At 42.9% G+C, this 17,089-nt stretch overlaps 1 protein-coding gene across 10 annotated transcripts in view; it reads left to right on the forward strand.

The window, feature by feature from the left end:
• afdna (afadin, adherens junction formation factor a) overlaps positions 1-16,780 on the forward strand; it is a 112,591-nt gene extending 95,811 nt beyond the window's left edge. For 4 of the 10 annotated variants that reach the window (XM_053614277.1, XM_053614283.1, XM_053614280.1 and 1 more), the window contains 4 exons: positions 5,678-5,812; positions 8,961-9,261; positions 14,144-14,228; positions 15,228-16,780. In XM_053614277.1, the coding sequence (XP_053470252.1) occupies positions 5,678-5,812; positions 8,961-9,261; positions 14,144-14,228; positions 15,228-15,384 (678 nt within the window). In that variant the 3' untranslated portion in view covers positions 15,385-16,780. Of the gene's footprint in view, positions 1-5,677; positions 5,813-8,960; positions 9,439-14,143; positions 14,229-15,227 lie in introns of all 10 variants that reach the window. The other 6 variants (XM_053614273.1, XM_053614275.1, XM_053614274.1 and 3 more) reach the window with 3 other exon arrangements.
• The last annotated feature ends 309 nt before the right edge of the window (positions 16,781-17,089 follow it).

Genomic DNA, 17,089 nt, shown 5'->3' on the forward strand with positions numbered 1-17,089 from the left:
ACTTACGTTATAGCAGCTCTAAAAGTCGTTCTCTCGACAGCCTCTTGTTTTGTTCTCTCAAGTTAATTAGACAAGTTACCGAGAAACTCGTCTGTCCCGAAGACGTTCCGGTTCACCGGAGACTCCTTCCGTAAGTGTTAAAGTGCACCTATTATGGTTTTGAAACGTGCGTGATTTTGTTGTGAAAGGTCTCATACGATAGATTTACGAGCATCCGAGGTCAAAAAACACTTTAACGTGCTCATAATTTAAACTGCAGCGTTACTTGTTTCCCTCGGTGCCACAAACGACTCGTTAAATGATTCGTTCTTAATGATTCGTTCTAAACTCCTCCTTTCAGAGAGCATACTCTGCTCTGATTGCTCAGATGTTCCAGTCTGTCGTGATTGATCTACCGCTGTAGACCAGAGGCGGGGCTTTTTGCTATAAACCTACGTAGGTTCGTACAGGAAGTAAAGTCTGGAATCACTAACGACTCATTTCAGCTGTTCAGAATCGAATCCTTCTTTTGGGAGTCGATAACTCCGTTTGTCATGCGCTTTGATTCGTTTAAGCTTTTCAGACGTTTTTACATTCACAAACCGCTCCGTATATGACACGCTACATGAAAGGTCATATTTGAACAACCATAATAGGTGCACTTTAAAGAACCGCCTCCGTACGAACAGTTAGACGATGATGTTTCTTTTGTTTGTTTGTTACATATCGGCGCTAATTAATTCGTTTATTTTTAGTCTTGGATAACATGGAGCGTCCACCGTACACGTCCCCCGTGAATGAGCCGTTACTATAGAAACGAGCGTTGTTATATAAACCTGCTGTTACGGAAGAGTCGTCGGAATTCAGCGTCTGCCTTTAGACTTCCGTTATGAGTGAGTTTAAAGTACGATGTGAATTCTTGTCCGTGGTAATCGTAGGTTTGAAAAACAAACGAGTGAAATCTCACTAGCAATAATCAAACGCCAGGATAATCTCTCAGTCCTGCAGTGTAACACATCCTCAGAGCCTGAATCCAGCTGCTGACGTGTTTGCGAGCCTCGCCGACAGCCCCGCCCTGCCTCCTGCGGAGAGCCCACGGTAGCCGACAGCAGGAACCTTTTTACCTTTTATAGTCGTCTGAGCGCTGAGAGAGGAGGTCAGCTCCCGGTGTTTGAAGAGAAAATATTGCCCGTGCTTGAGCAGGGGAGTGATGGGCGAATTCCGAGCGAGGGCCAGGAAGCAAGCCGGCGGCGCTAATCAATCCCACTCTGCCGAGGAATGTCACTGGCAGCGCAGCAGCGCGCGTTTTCACTTTTATCTTCTCTTCCCCTTACACTACCTCCTCTTCTTTTCTTTCTTTTTTCTGTTTTTCTTTCTTACGGAGTATATAACCTTCTTCCTGCGCTGTTCTTGATGGTTTCTTTCTTCCCCTCTCCTCCTCTTCTTCTTCCTCCTCCTCCTCCTCTTCCTCCTCCTCGCAGCGGACTGCTGTCCCAGCAATCTCTGTTCTAGACTTGGTACGTTCTCTATGCTGTTAATGACACTCTCTTGCTGTTTTTCCGACTCCACCTGTGTCTCCGCTCATTCTCTGCCCGTCATGTGGTCGTTTGGTTTCGCTCTCCTCTCTATCCAAGGGTTCTAGCGGGAAGGGGGAGCTTCCACAGGGAATCCATCCTGGGGGTGTGCGTCGCTGTCGTTCCTTGTCCTGGATAAACTTATAACTTGTTAAAAGTTAATAGAAGACACGATGCGGATTAACCGTAATGTTAAGACCCCGAGTGAGACAATCCGATCTAAATTGAACAGGGGCCTGCTCCTGGATTTGCAGAGAGCTGGATTGGTCCAAGCTCTGTGGATTTCCGAAGCTCTCGTTTTCAGTGTGGTTGAACGTGAGAAGGGAGGGCTGGTTGGTGCATGATCTGCTGGCCCCCTCTCTCCTGCAGCGAAAACCTGGCCGCATGCTCAGGTCTCAGCGTCAAACCTCTCTCTCTCTCAGTCTCTCTCTTGCTCTCTCTCTGTCTCTCTCCTGTCAGCTTTGTCCATGCTGCTGTGCTCCCCACTGTGCCGTGCTCTCTTCCTTTCAGTCTCCTACATATCAGGGTATTGCGTTACGGAGTCTACTTGTGTTTGATTTATTTAATTTTTTGTGATTGTTTTTGTGATCAGTGAGTGTTAACGTTTGGTTCTTGCATGTACGTGAAGTAAATGTTGGGAGTCACAAATGTCCAGTTCAATGGCATGCTGGTGTTTGTGTGTGTGTGTGTGTGTGTGTGTGTGTGTGTGTGTGTGTGTGCGCTGTGCCAAAGGGTCCTTGTAGTGGCACACTTATTTACCCAAAAGACACGTTTACGACACATCTGGCGAATTTGAAGTTATGGGATGTGCGTGCTTATTCGAATATCCACGTATCTCAACTCAAATAACACGAATCCAAGGTCTAACGCAGTGAACTGTGCTCACGTCAGCCTCACGTCTCATAATTCATCACTCGACGCTCATTACTGCTGAACATTTGTATGTTTAGATTACTTCCGGTTGCCATGGTTACACCGGTAGCACCAGGCTACTGTTATATGGCCGTACAAGTGGCACCTACATAATCTGTGGCCAGTAACGTACATATCGACAAACGTAGATTCGTGTGAAAACGACGTTTTACATTTAGACTGTAAAATCAGATACCTTCCCAGGAAAAATAGAAGTTCAAGAGTGAAATCGCGTGTGTATAAAAATAAATGTATACATAGGTATCCCAAAACGATGTTTCTGCTGTTTGATGTAGAGGTGCCAATATTTATGGTTATGATTTTTGACCCCTTGCTAGAGGGTGTTGTGGGAGAACTGGAAACGGCGTAACCGAACATCCGCCTGTAAGAAAAGCCGAAAGGGGAACCCGCTTACTTTTTCTGCGTCGTATCGGCTTTATTTTTATCCAGTTGAACTTTGACCCGTGAAATTGATGGATTTATTTATTTATTTAACCCAAACGTTTTTACCCAGCAATTTCCTGTTTTAATAAATCAAACACATCGATTTATAGCCGTCTCGTCGACTGTTTTATGAGCTTCGACTAAGACACGAATATCTGGAACCGAAAAAAAAAAGGGGAAAAAAAAAACCCCTGATCCCCGCCCACTTTCCTGTCGTCAACAGTTACACTGTTGCGGTTGATGTAATGTCCTCTAACTGAAACACGATGCAACAAAATGGTTGAAGACATTCGTATTGAGCCCATTGCTGCGTCCCAATTCACGACTTATACAATGCTCTAAAAGTACAGTCATGTGAAAAAATAAGTGCACCCCATGTTGGCTTTTTTGACATATTTGGACAAGCAAACATTTGATCATCTCTGAAACAGCGTCTATTAATAAAGTTCATATACTTGGACAAAACCACAAATAAAATGAGCTTTTTCATTCATTTATTCAACAGATTGTGATATACTTCTGTGGAAAAAGTAAGTACACCCTTGGCCTCAGAAGTTAGTAATTCCCCCTTTAGCAGAAAATAACTTCGTGTAGGGATTTTGCATAACTGTCCACCAGGCTTGCTGGAATTTTTTGCCCACTCTTCCATGGAATATGCTTACAGTTGCAAGATGTTTGAGGGTTTTCTTGCATGTTCTGCCTGTTTCAAATCCCACAATAGCATTTCAATGGGATTCAAATCCGGGCTTTGACTAGGCCATTCCATAACCCTCCATTTCTTCTTTTTGAGCCGTTCCTTGGTGGATTTGCTCGTGTGCTTAGGATCATTATCCTTTTGAAAGGTCCGCTTCCAGTTCAACTTCAACTTTCAGACAGACGGCCTCACGTTATCTTCAAGCGCTCTTTGATATGATGCAGAATTCATAGTTGAATCAATGAATGTAAGCTGTCCAGTCCCTGTGGCAGCGAAGCATCCCCAAACCATAACATTTCCACCACCGTGCTTCACAGTTGGTATGAGGTGCTTCTCCTGAAAAGCTGTCTTTGGGCTGTACCAAACATGTCTGCTGTTACTGTGACCAAACAACTCTATCTTTGATTCGTCTGTCCAGATCACATTATTCCAAAAGGCCTGGTCTTTGCCTATATGCTCATTGGCAAACTGTAGTCTTGCAAAGGCCTGACTTGTCCTGGCACGCCTCCCGTGCGGGTCAAATTTATGCAATCTCTTTCTGATTGTAGACGCATTAGATCTTGGCGTGATGACACCACACTATTGGATCATCCGGGTATCTTTTGGAGACTCATTTCAACATACTACGAATGGGGGACACACTAATTCTCATCTCAGATACTATTTAGGATGGATAGTATGCCGATTGGGACGCAGCACACGTGAGCACAGGGTGCAAGAGGGACCTGGGATGTTTCCAACCTCCAAGTAGGGAAAAGCTTCATCTGAACAGCCCTCTAGCTTGTCATTGAAGTTTCTTAATAGCTCTGACATCTCCGAGTTAGAATTCAGTGACGTTATTTAACACATCAGTGCCCACAGTACAAAGTAAGACCAAGAAACCGTAGCATGTTTAAGGCCTTTTGAAGTTTGTCTGTTTGTGTCTGGTCTGCTTTACGATCCCTAATTACAGGAGGATCGTTGGATAATTGAAAAGTGTTTGGTGCAAGATATTTTTAATCAATGTTTTCCTACTTTTTAAATGAAGGAAACTCTAAGCAAATTGCTCGTCTTGGCCATTTTTAAAGGCTGTGCGAGAGGATTCTTTACTGAAGCACAAACAAGTGTGTGTGTGTGTGTGTTTACAGTGAGTATACAGTTTCTCCAGCCTCAAAACGAGAAATGGCTAGATGTTCCGAGTCAGAACGTTTCCGACTTGTCATGAACGCAGTATAAATATATAAAAAAAAGCTCTTATTTTAAACTGGGGCGTTGTCGTTGTCAAAAAAAAATGAAATAAAAGAAATACATCACAGCAGAACTAAACTTCAGAGAATTCAGTTTAGCGGAACGTTCCAATTTTGTCAAATTAAACTTTGTTAAAAGTATAAATCACTAGCGACATAGACAGTGTACTGTAAAGGGAGAACAGAGTAACCTCACGACATTTAAAAAATAATAATAATAAATAAGAAGAAATGTTATTGTCAGTTTAATAATCCAACATATGTTTCACCATTTGTTTCAGTCTATTTCCAGCTTGCTTCCTAAGACGTTCGCAAAAAGGAATAAAACCAGATTGAGTGTGAAAGCTTGTGAAGGTTTTAGGAGGAGCATGTGATTTTAAAACCTCCAATAATATACCTTTCATATATCTTTCATGGGGTTTTTTTTGTTTGTTTGTTTGTTTGTTTGTTTGTTTTGGGGTTTTTTGTAGAAGAAGAAGAAAAAGAAAAATGTTCTTTTAATGTTTTTCATTTCCTGTGAGAGTCCAAGTTGATGAACAGTGTGGATATTCGAATAGCAGAAACGGTTAAAGCACACACCCGAGCACATCGCGTGTAGAGACGGAGGATTGGCGTGACTGCGTCTGTATTGGAGCGAGATAAAACGACGCATTCACGGCGTTCCCCTCCGAGCTAGGAACTGAAACGGATTGCGGCGGATACACGGCAATTATAAAGCACTTTGCCACTATTAGGATGAGTTCATCAACAGCAACTGGTGTTAGGAGTGAAATCCAGGCCCTGCACTATGCTCATCTTACGCGTGTGTGTGTGTGTGTGTGTGTGTGTGTGTGTGCGCACCTGTTCAGCTGCAGGACGAGGAGCGGCGACGGAAGCAGCAGCTGGAGGAGATCCGTAAGCGTGAGGCAGAGGAACGAGCCAAGCAGGAGGAGGAGAGACGTCGGAGAGAAGAAGAGCGAGCCAGACGAGAGACCGAGGAGAAGGTACACCAGGCTGAGTGACCCGAGACCGAGGCGCTCGACACCCGGGAGAGTCGCGCTCTGCAACCATTACCTTCATTTATTTCGCTTACAGTCGTTTCATAATGATAAGAGTGGTGTAGGTGTTCAGGAGAGGACTATGATCTGTGTTTTACATTTAAGAACTGATGATGATGATGATGATGATGATCTCTACTACACTTTAGGTAGATTTGGAGTATCCCTTTATTATTAAAAGCCCAGTCACGCTCGCTTTTCATCAGGAAAACCTTGCGAGATTACATTCTACGGGCAAAACCTGGGTTGTCTCAAATCCCTCTCTCACTCGTTCACTCGCTCAATATCGACTGAATTTATACAACACTGACCGGTGAGAGCATGTCGCCGCGTGTGAACTACCATTACCAAACGTTATAAAATACCCGGCAACCCAAAACCCATACGGATACAGACGTGTTAAAAGCTAATAGTACATATCGACTTCACCGGCCCTTAAACAGCATTTCTCTTCAGGTTTATATGAAATTGGCCACTTTGGTGTCCATCCTGACGATTACATTTCTCCAAAGAAATCGTGTGCGGTATTTATGTTGTGGTTAGTGTATAGTGTACGCGTGTTAATAATATAGTGCACTATAATTTGGACATCACTACGACACGGATTCAAATCGTGCACTTCATGGCGAACAGGGAACGGATTCAGAGACGGCGTAGGGGTCACGTTCGGTCAACTCGAGGTAACTTTGACACTGGATTTTTTTTTTTTTTTTAATTTTTTTTAACTTGACGACAAACTCCAACTTTACAAAACTAGGTTCAGGTTCACGCCTTCTGTATTTTGTACGTTTCTAACGTGACTGCGGCCGGAACCCTTCTCTAAAAGCGTCCGTTTTAACGTTTTCTGTCTCTGAGCTGATCATTACAACACTGGTTTGTTAGCAAATGCCAAAATAATACTGGATTAACTTCGTAGGAACCCTGATTTAATTATGGCCCAAAGAAGAAGAAGAAAAAAAAAACCCCAGAATGTTCTGTTTCATAATTTCCAGAAGAGGTTAACATCGACCTTTTATTAAGGGTTTAGTGGAGCTTTGTACAGATGAGGTTGGGAGAGGAACCTCAGAGTATCAGTGGAGAACATTTCAGCCAGAACGTAGAGGTTTAACAGGTTGTTCGCTCAGTGTTACACATCCACAGTCTCGACTGCTTATGAAATGTTTCACTGGGCCATTAAATTTACCAGCGGTCTGAACGTTCGTCCATCATTCGTCACAAGTGCTCGGTGAGAACCTCATCTCTGTGTGTGTGTGTGCGTCACCTTCAGACCACTGGGAATTTAGCACCCAGTTCTGATGTCCAATTGCATGTCCTTACAGTGATCCCTGTCCTGTGTTTGTGATGTGTCCCCCACCCAAAAAAAAAAAAACAACTTTTTATTTTTGTTATTATTTTTTTTTTTAAACGCATGAGTCACTTGTCAGGTTTTATTATAGCGTCCGACATTTCCTTGGGAAGCCATTGTCATTTCACCCAACATTGCTTTGGGGAAATATGTAGTTGGGAACGGCCCGTCCCAGTCACCCGCATTATGTCATCAGTGACGTCCTCACTGCACATTAACCCAGGGTCATCCATGTACAGAGACCAGAGCAGCCCTTCCTGAGAAAAACCTCAAAATGCCAGCCAGATCCTCAGAGACGTAAACACCACTCGCTCAAGTCTTCCCACGTCAGTTCAAACCAGGCCCATTTGTTTAAGCACTTTAGCAGCAGCAGTAGACCTACTCAAATTTCTGGCTCCTCCTAGTGGACCCACAAGGAAGTGAAGATTTCTACAACCTAGGTAATAATTCATACGTTTCCTCAGGATTGCAGCAAATATGTACCATATTTCATCATCCAGATTTGAATTTTAAAAGCGATACCCTTTCAGGTGTCATAATAGACTTTCAGCATGCGAAACGTTCATTGACTTCCATTCGTACACGTGCGAATGCAGGAGCATTTTTGCACTTCGCTGCGTTCCAAAGTTCAAGTTTGGTCAACACTGACCTGCGAATTCGTATCACGTGTGTGATCACTTGTGACCAATAGAAGATCGACACGTCACGGTGCAACCTTTTCCGAGATGGAAAATCCAAGATGGCGGAACAACCGATAATAGCAGTGTCGCAGCATCCCGTTTTATAAAACACTGCTTTAAAAGAATATAGGATCGACAGCCAAAGAGACGCTGCCTGGATTGCGGTGTCAGGAGTAGATGGTATATTTTAAGATTGAGACAGATATTTGTGAAATTGTTCAAAGAAACCACAACGCCTTGGCGTGTGATGTCACATCCGGTTGCCGCCCATATTCGCGTCGGTCTCCGAAGACATTTCGCATACTGGACGTCTAGTGTGGCCGCCGCTTTAGGGTGTTATACCTTGTTCGTTCATCATCCTGGTCATTATTATCAATCACTCAAAAGACAAAACTCTAGCTTTATTCTAATTTTCCATCACATGGAACGACCTCTCTGAACAGCGTTTGGTTTTGATGACATCGCCATGTATGCAGAGACAGAAAAAAAATTATATCAACCAATAAGAATTGGACTAGGGTTTAGGTCTGATGCTGCATTACAGTGTACTCTAAGCACTTTTTTTTTAATGGATAGAATGTCCAGTCACCTCGGGTGAAGGTGTTCTGTTAGAGGCCGTCTAAATTTTCAGTACGGAATGCTCTAGGAGGACGTTAAAACGTCCGGCGTTACTCAGGTCGTCTTCCAATGCTTATGGGATTGAACACTAGTCCTAATAAAGCATCACATTGCTGTAAGCATACGTGATTTACTGATGAGAAGCGATTCATTTAGATGTATGAAAGTACACATTGGATTAGACGTCCTTTTACAGTGGAATGCAGCAGGACTCCATGTTTATTACGGAACACCCACTTTTCAAAATCCAATCAAATCTCCGCAGAAGCCTTTGAGGAGAATACATGATGTCCTGCCTGAATATTACACCTCATTCGCTCAAAGAAAAGGTCACGTTAAGGAAGAAATATGTTTATGCAAAGTAGAGGAGCAAATCAGGTAGATGAGTAGGCAGAGGCTGGTTAGGCTAGCTGAGGCGGCTCTAACTGGATCTTCCCCTATTCCCCCTTAGAGGAGACAGGAGGAGGAGTACTACACCCGCCTGGAGGCGGGGAGGCGCCGGCAGCACGAGGAGGCCGAGCGCAAGCTGCTGACGCCAGACGAGCCTGGTCTGTACAGACCTCCTCTTCCCTGGGACTACCAGCCCCCCCCTCCTGCCACTAACACCAACACCAACCCTCCTCCGACCCCGCCTCAGAGAAACACCTCGTACCTCAAAACCCAGGTCGTCTCCCCCGACACCTTATACACTGCCAAGTTTGTCTCGTACAATGACGAGGAGGAGGAGGAGGAGGATGATGCAGGCTTAGCAGGTCAGGTTAAGCTCTCTGCTACGCGGAAGTCCTATGGCGACCTTGTGCCTGCCCAAAAGCCCCTGCCGCCGCCCACTGCGCGCAAGCCCCGCCCGCTCTCGGACGGCATCTTTTTGTCCGGCTCATTCCAGCTGCCTGCGGCCAATTCCAACAGTACTGCTCCCAACGCAGGGCAAGGTAGAGACGCCAAGGAGAGAGGGCCCCATGTCCGCCCACCCCTCCTCCGTTCTTATTGGTTCATTCCCGTTCATGTATTTTTTTTTTTTTTTAGTGTCCGTATTTTCCTCTTTCTCTTTCCCCGACGAGAGGTAATTCTCTCAAGTTTTCCTCCTCTCTGTATAAATTCTGTAGATCTCCTATCCAGTCACCTACTTTATTTCGTCTTTCTCGTTTCCTTCTCACCGCCCTCTCTCACCTTCTTAGTTTTTTTCAGTAGACAATCCAATTTGGTTTTTATTTTTTGATCACCTATCCAAATTTCCTCTTGTCCTCCCAAATTCCTCTTCCTCCAATCATCCTGGCGGTGCAATCGATAAACACAGTGATTCGCCCTGTGCTCTAAATTCACTCCGGAGTACTGTTGGTTTTGCCGGCCATCCCATGTGCGTGCGTGCGTGTGTGTGTGTGTGTGTGTGTGTGTGTGTGTGTGTGTGCACACGTGTGGTTTGCTTTGGGGAAGGCTCAGGCCTCCGCAGACTCCCGCTCGTCCGCTATCGGCTCAGGGGAACGAGACCCTGGCTTCTTGTCGCTGGCTGTGCGGGCGCACAGAAGCAGCGCTCCTCAGACTACTTCTGCACACTTGGCAAAGGGGGAAAAGATCTGTCAAATGAGGCACGCACTTTTGGGGCATGGCTGTTTTTAAATATCAATTTGATTCTCAATTGGATAAACTTGCACGTTCTTTGCCCTGGAATGCAACCTAGATTAAGATTTATTAAGTCACTAAACTGCTGGGGAAGTTGAGAAATATTTTTTACCTTCAGTGCTGAGAAGTTTGTGCAACAAAAAAAAAGTATTCTCTAAAACAACAAATGTTTTAAACAGCCACGCACACAAAAAAAACCAACACCTACGATGCATCCCGGATTAACAAAGATGCCCAGTGTATTTGACCTTGCATGCAACTTGCAATCAGCTTCGTATCCCCCCACCGCCGCCACCACCACCTGGTGGGACCTGCTGCAATCTGAGTGCTATTTGTTCTAATCAAGGGACAAATCACTAACCCTGCTTATCCAACAATAAAAAAATTTTTAAAAAGACAATCCTGCTGTGGCAGCATCCCTCCCTGCTCATACTGACGCGATTAATCAGGCCGCGTATCCGTTGCTGGTTACTGCCTGCGCTTTGCTCTGCTCTGCTCTCCTTTCCTAAATCTCCGTCTGCAGCACCGCTCCTGCCTGCCGCCTGTCTGTTTCTGCACTGTCTGGCTGTCCTGTCGTGTGTCTGTATGTCCATGTCTGTTGCATCACAGCTGCATATTGCACTCCTCCTTCCATCTCAGGAGCCAGCGGAGCTTCAGGTGAACTCCCAGCACCTGAGGCTCTGGGCTCCGCTCATCACCTCCACTGGAGGACCATCCATGACTCCGCTGGCGGTTTCAAGACCGCTGAGCTAAGAGGCTTTCTAAATCGGGGAAAAGACGTTTAAGCAAAGATTAAACCACGATGGGGCGTGGCCTTATAGGAAATTAATCAACGATGCGAAGCCGAGTTAACGTTACCACTCTGGGCTGTTATTATTTTCCCGTAACAGCATGTCCTCAAGTGTTTTTATTCCTTTTATACCACAAAGATTTGCCAGCGATTGCAATGTGTATGACCTGTTACCATAGAAACACTAAAATATTAGAAGCACATTAATATAACCCTGGGGTTTGCCTTGTAGTCGGAACTACTCTCAGAGTTGCTGTTGGAGAAAATTAATCAACACTTTCTGACCAATCCGTGTAGAAACTTCAACAGCGCTGTGGTATAAAATATATAAAACCCACTTTAATCTGAGCAACCGTGCAGCCTCTTTTGCTCCGTGACGTCCACCGTCAGCGGAGTGACCTGTTGGTTCACGAGCGTCAGTGTGTCTGTGTCCCCTCCCCCTCCCCCTCCAAGTCCATTTCATCATCCAAGAACCTCAACATGCATTTGGATCGAGGTTGTGACATCACAGCCACTGTTATCCACTGATATCCAAAGGTTGTAGATGGAGGCGCATTGTTCCTCGCCCTGACAGAGAGGACAGACACACCGACATGTGAGCCTGATAGATGATGCCTTGATCGGGTCAGAGGTGGAGGTCACTGCGAAGGCTGAAGGTGTTCGATCGTATTAGCCTAGAGAAATGCGAGCCGTCACTAAAGGCTTGGATTTCTGTATCGAGGTCAGTAGAGAGGCACGGTTAAGGTTATCAGTAGGGATGCACCAATCCGATACGGAGAATTTAAAATAAATAAACAAATTTCCGTCCACACAAACAACATTTGTGTGTTCTTTGTTCAAGTGCTGTAAATTTGGCATGTACAGGAAATGTCAGTAGACCTGATCGCACAAAATCTGATCGAGTCTTGCAAGCCAGACTCGTCTACAAACGCCACATGAGCATGCCAGCCCAGTAGGTGGCGATAGAGTGTTTTGTTAAACGCCTCAAGAATAACGTTAAGAGCAGAACATGTTTTCATTTTTATTTTATTTTTTTAATAATTTAAAAAAAAAAAAAAAGCTTTTCCAGTGATTAAAAACTCTGTTTTCAAATGTACTGGGGGGGGTTCATTTTCCAAAATTTTCATATACATGTGGACGAGAGCTGAAACATGGTGGTGTGAAAGTGGGCGGTTCTTGGGCAAGATTAAATCTCGTTCTGTCCGATCGACCTTCTAACATTTCCTGTACATGCCATGAACACGTGTGATGTTGACGGGCAACACGTTTATGGCACTCAAACATAGAACACGGGACACAGATTGTCGACGTCCATCACACCAGTGACGTCTCGCCCCAAAACTGGCAACAGAAACTCGCAGAGAGTCGGTTAGGGTTACCGAGAGTATTTTAAACTCAACACCACGAGCAAATCTCCCGAGTGCAACGGCTTTGTCTCCAGAATTAGCAGCAAGCCAGCGCCTTTAATTACAACTACAGCTACATCTCGGCTAGCCTTGTTGGATAGCTTTACGGCTGTTCGGTTCAGGAGTCGACTCCTGAACACTTTGTAGTCTCAGTTCTACAAATTAAAACCACAGGACAAGAAAGGAGAGCAAAATTATTAACTACATAACTATAAATAAATTATATTCAGTGACGGGACGGAAAATTTTGATACAGTGTGTGCGGACACCTCCGCTGTTTCTCGGGTTAGGTAGCAGCATCATTCGAAGAGCTAACCCTCGCTGAACATACCGCGCTAATCTTTAGTACTGGCGTATCACAAATGACTCATTTCACATTGCGTTCTCTAAAAAAAAAAAAAAAAAATCCGTGAAATAACGTGATAAGGAAATCTTTTTTTTTTTTCCTCCTCCTCTCTCTTTCTGTCTTCACTCCGTCCACTGTTCATGAACTTTACCCACGGCGAAGAATCAACTCCTGTTTTTTTGGAGTCGACTCGTGATTCGTAAGGCATGGAATCTGAGAATTGATTCATTTTTTTATGTTTATTTAATAAATAGAAACAGAGAAGGAGTTTATTATTGCGAATAACAACACGTAGATCTGCCGCAAGTTATTTTTGTAAAGTAGAAATTTTTTTTTTATTTTATTATGATTTTTTTATACAAAGTAAGATGCTACCGAGTATGTAAACTGGCGGCTAGTCCGGAAGTTTCATTAGTCACCCCTACAGCTTAACAGCTAATATATAATTATCATTGTTTGGTAGAAAATACCACACAATGATATTATAATAATAATAATAATAATAATAATAATAATAACACCTGAGTTGGACTGGTGTCCCATCCTGTGTGTATTCCTTCCTCACTCCCGGTGTTCCCGGGACAGGCTCCGGATCACTGTGAACACTTACTGAAAGTGAGTGAGTGACAACAACAACAGTAATATAATAAAAATTAGAGGTATGGTGTGTTACCTTTCCTAATGCATCCATTTTTTGTATTTGTTAAAGTTTGATTAACAGCTTGGAGTAACTACATCATCATACAGCTGTTATGTTGAAGTGGTGGCTAATGAAGCTTCCAGACTAGCTGCTAGTTTTCCCCAATTTTTTTGCGCCGAATAATAATAATAATATCGTTACTCTGCTTCATACCAACAAAATACTTGTGGTAGAACTACTTTTTGTAGAGGAAGCAATGACTTGCATCAGAACTACTGTAGCACGTCTGTCGACCAATCAGATGGATGACAAACCATCAAAAACGTTTAATCGTATTGTTGGAGATCGTTTAAAACGTGATTGGTGCAGCCCTGTTTCTACTCCACGTCAAGGTCGGCGTGTATGTTAAAACCGAAAGTAGCGAGGTGGTTAAAACGAGCAGCACTCGGGTCAGGTGACCTCCACTGAAGACCAGCGATCCACAGACCACGCTTCAGAACGCTTCAGTACTAACCCCGCCGGCGTATTCCAGCTGCTCAGCTTCCGGTCTGTGGTAAAGGCAGCCTGATACCAAAAAGCTGCTGGGTTACGGATGTAATTCTGAATGAAGACATGCACGTTTGTTTGATTTGTGATTATGCGGTATGCGCTGCATGTACCGCGGTCCATATTTACGCTACCGTAATCGAGCGCGATTTAAAACCCAGCAGCTTTCGGATAGACGTTAAAACGCCGCGTACTTCATTCGCGCTCCAGTGTGATGTATACTCTGTAATTCAACGTGTTTTGTATTTATTTTTTTTTTTCTTTTCACCGTTTCCCAAAATGAAAACAGGGTTTAATTCATACACTGGAAACACGACGGGAGTTGTAGGATCGGGAGAAGTTTACAAGGACCCACGAGAGAAATGGACAAAAGGGTGAGTAGCTCAGACAAACAGAACGACGTCATTACAAGCACCGTGGGAAATGAAACTTAATGTCACGCAATTAAGACTTGATCTTGTAATTGTGAGTTTTCACGCAACTATAGCTTCTTTTCTTGTAACTGCAAGTTCACACATTAGCGACTTTATTTTATCTCGTAATTGCGAGTTATTTTAATGCAACTGCGACTTTATTTTAATGCAACCGGGACTTTTTTGATCTCGTAATTGCGAGTTATTTTAATGCAACTAGGACTTTTTTGATCTCGTAATTGCGAGTTATTTTCATGCAACTAGGACTTTTTTTGATCTCGTAATTGCGAGTTATTTTAATGCTACTGCGACTTTATTTTAACGCAACTGCGACTTTTATCTCGTAATTGCGAGTTATTTTCATGCAACTGCGACTTTTTTTATCTCGTAATTGCGAGTTATTTTCATGCAACTGCGACTTTTTTTATCTCGTAAATGCGAGTTATTTTCATGCTACTGTCACCTTTTTTTTTTTTCCTTTTCTCTGAGCTGCCAGTTACCGTTTTGCAATTGCGAGTTAATATCACGCGATCGCGATGTTCTCACGTAATTTAGTAATTTTCACACAAGTATGTTTTTTAATCTTGAAATTGCGATGGAATATTAATCAGCGGTGATTTAAAAAATTTTTTTTTTTTTTTTAAATTCAACAGGTTTTGACTCCACTGTGACTCCATTTTGAAATCGAGTTAATCTCACAACTTTCTCATTCATCTAATTGCACGTACCTCATTAGGAGATGATGTACTTCACAACCGCGTGATAAATCCGTGTAATAGTCTCTCTTATCCGTGGAGGAATTAGTCTTCCTTATGACCGTCTTATTTACAATCGTGAGGACGATAAAACTATTATTCGGTATTACTCTTTACCTGTGCAGGGATATTTCAGGGCTGTTTATTTCTCTTGGGCGACACGTTTTCAGATTGAAGTTGTGGACGTTTTTCTTTTTTCTTTCAGTGGACCAGACCAAGAGAACTCGATAGCCGGAGCGCCAGAGAATCTCACGTTTAAGGAGCGTCAGAGACTTTTCTCACAGGGAAAAGAGGTTTCCAACAAAGTCAAGGCCTCACGCAAGCTCATGGAGCTGGAGAACGAACTGAACACGAAACAGTAGCTAAGAGTTTATTTTGGTTTTTTTAGCGGGACTCAACACTAATCCCTGACCCAGCACTGGAAAGAGAACGAATCAGCCGGAGCTTCCCTTTTTCTTTTCTTTTTCTTTTTTTTTTTCTTTTTCCAAATTCATTTTGATTTGTATGGCATAACTGGACCAGTAAGTATAATTTTAGCGTTGCGAGACAATTCTGCGTGATTTTTCCCTCCAGCGTATCGGATATATAATAAAGCACTGTACAAATCTTTTAATGATGTTAATGCTGAATTTGAAATGGCATATTTTTGGTTTGTGAAATGTTCATTCTGAAAGAAAGGGGGAGAAAGAAAAAAAAAAAAAAAAGCGACACGCTCTCTTCATATTTTATTTTTTTAAATATCACTGATCGTAACGTGGGACGTTTTATGGTGGTGTTTTATCTGCGAACTTCCACGCTTTATTCTTTATTTTTCCCTCCCCTTTTCTGAAAGTTTCCCGTCTCCCAGTACAGAAATGTAAAAGAGCGAGGTCGTTACAGGTCATTCGCACGTTCGTTCATCCACACGGACTCGTCTCTGTAAACGTTTTAACACTTAGGCAGAGTTCACGAATCTCGTCGAACGTCGGTCTCCGTCTGGCTTCAGGATGGAGACGAGGAGGTTTGTGTTTGTATTATAATTCCACAGAGAGAGTGAACGTTTCAGTTTTATATTTTTCTATTATAATAGTTTCTATTATAATAGTTTTCTATTTTCCCACTTTTAGTTTTTTATGATGATGAAAAGGATTCGATGGAAGTGAAGTGACGTGTGATAGTCGAGTTGAGGTTGAGGAAGTGAAAGGGAATGAGACGAACCTTGCTTTCGCAGGTATTTCTTTTTTGAACTCCACAAAGTCTGAGCCACGCGAGTTATAAATGAACGAAAACGCAAAAAAAAAAAGGATTATTTCATCTTTTATTATTTTTTTTCTTCTTCTTCTTCTTTCTTTTATTTGTTTTCAGACCAGCCCTGGTGTTCTAACGTCATTATAACCGAATTCATCTTCATTTCCCTTGACCACACAGTAGTGGAGTTAAAGTTGAACATGTGGTTGTAGATCTCCATTGACACTCGGGACTCGCTGGTGTATGTGTAAATTATTTTGTTTCTGGTTTGTTTTGTTTTTTTTCCCCCTCCAAGAATACACAAACTTTGTAAATTGAACCAATGCATAACACTTTAGTGTCAATATTCCTTCACCATTTATTTCTGCTTCAGAAAATGTAAACTGACATGTATACACACTCATATGTTTATCATTTTAGGTTCAGGAAGAGTTCATTTGATTTCATTTTAATGGTTGTTACATGTTAGGCTTTTGTAAATCATAAATAAATTCAGATTTTACAAATAAAAAAATAAAAAGCTGTACTGTTTGTAAGGGTGAAACACATGACTTATCGACCTGTATAGTGAGACAGGAATAAAACACTTCGGGGATATACACGTTCTAGGAAAATCATCAACAAAGGGGGTGTGTAACGAGGCTCTTATCACAGCAGTTTGCCAATGACTACAATTTAAATAACCAGTTTTTTTTTATCCGTTTATACTTACATTTAAAGTTGTGGAACGTTAAATAAGTTTACATTATAACAGCTGTAACCAGTCGTTCCCTCACCAGCCTCTCTTTTCCTCTGTCTATTGAAAAACACAGCTGGTTATGTTACAAAAAAAAACCCCAC

Source organism: Ictalurus furcatus, chromosome 25 (assembly GCF_023375685.1).
Source record: "Ictalurus furcatus strain D&B chromosome 25, Billie_1.0, whole genome shotgun sequence".
In the NCBI taxonomy this organism is placed as follows: domain Eukaryota; kingdom Metazoa; phylum Chordata; class Actinopteri; order Siluriformes; family Ictaluridae; genus Ictalurus; species Ictalurus furcatus.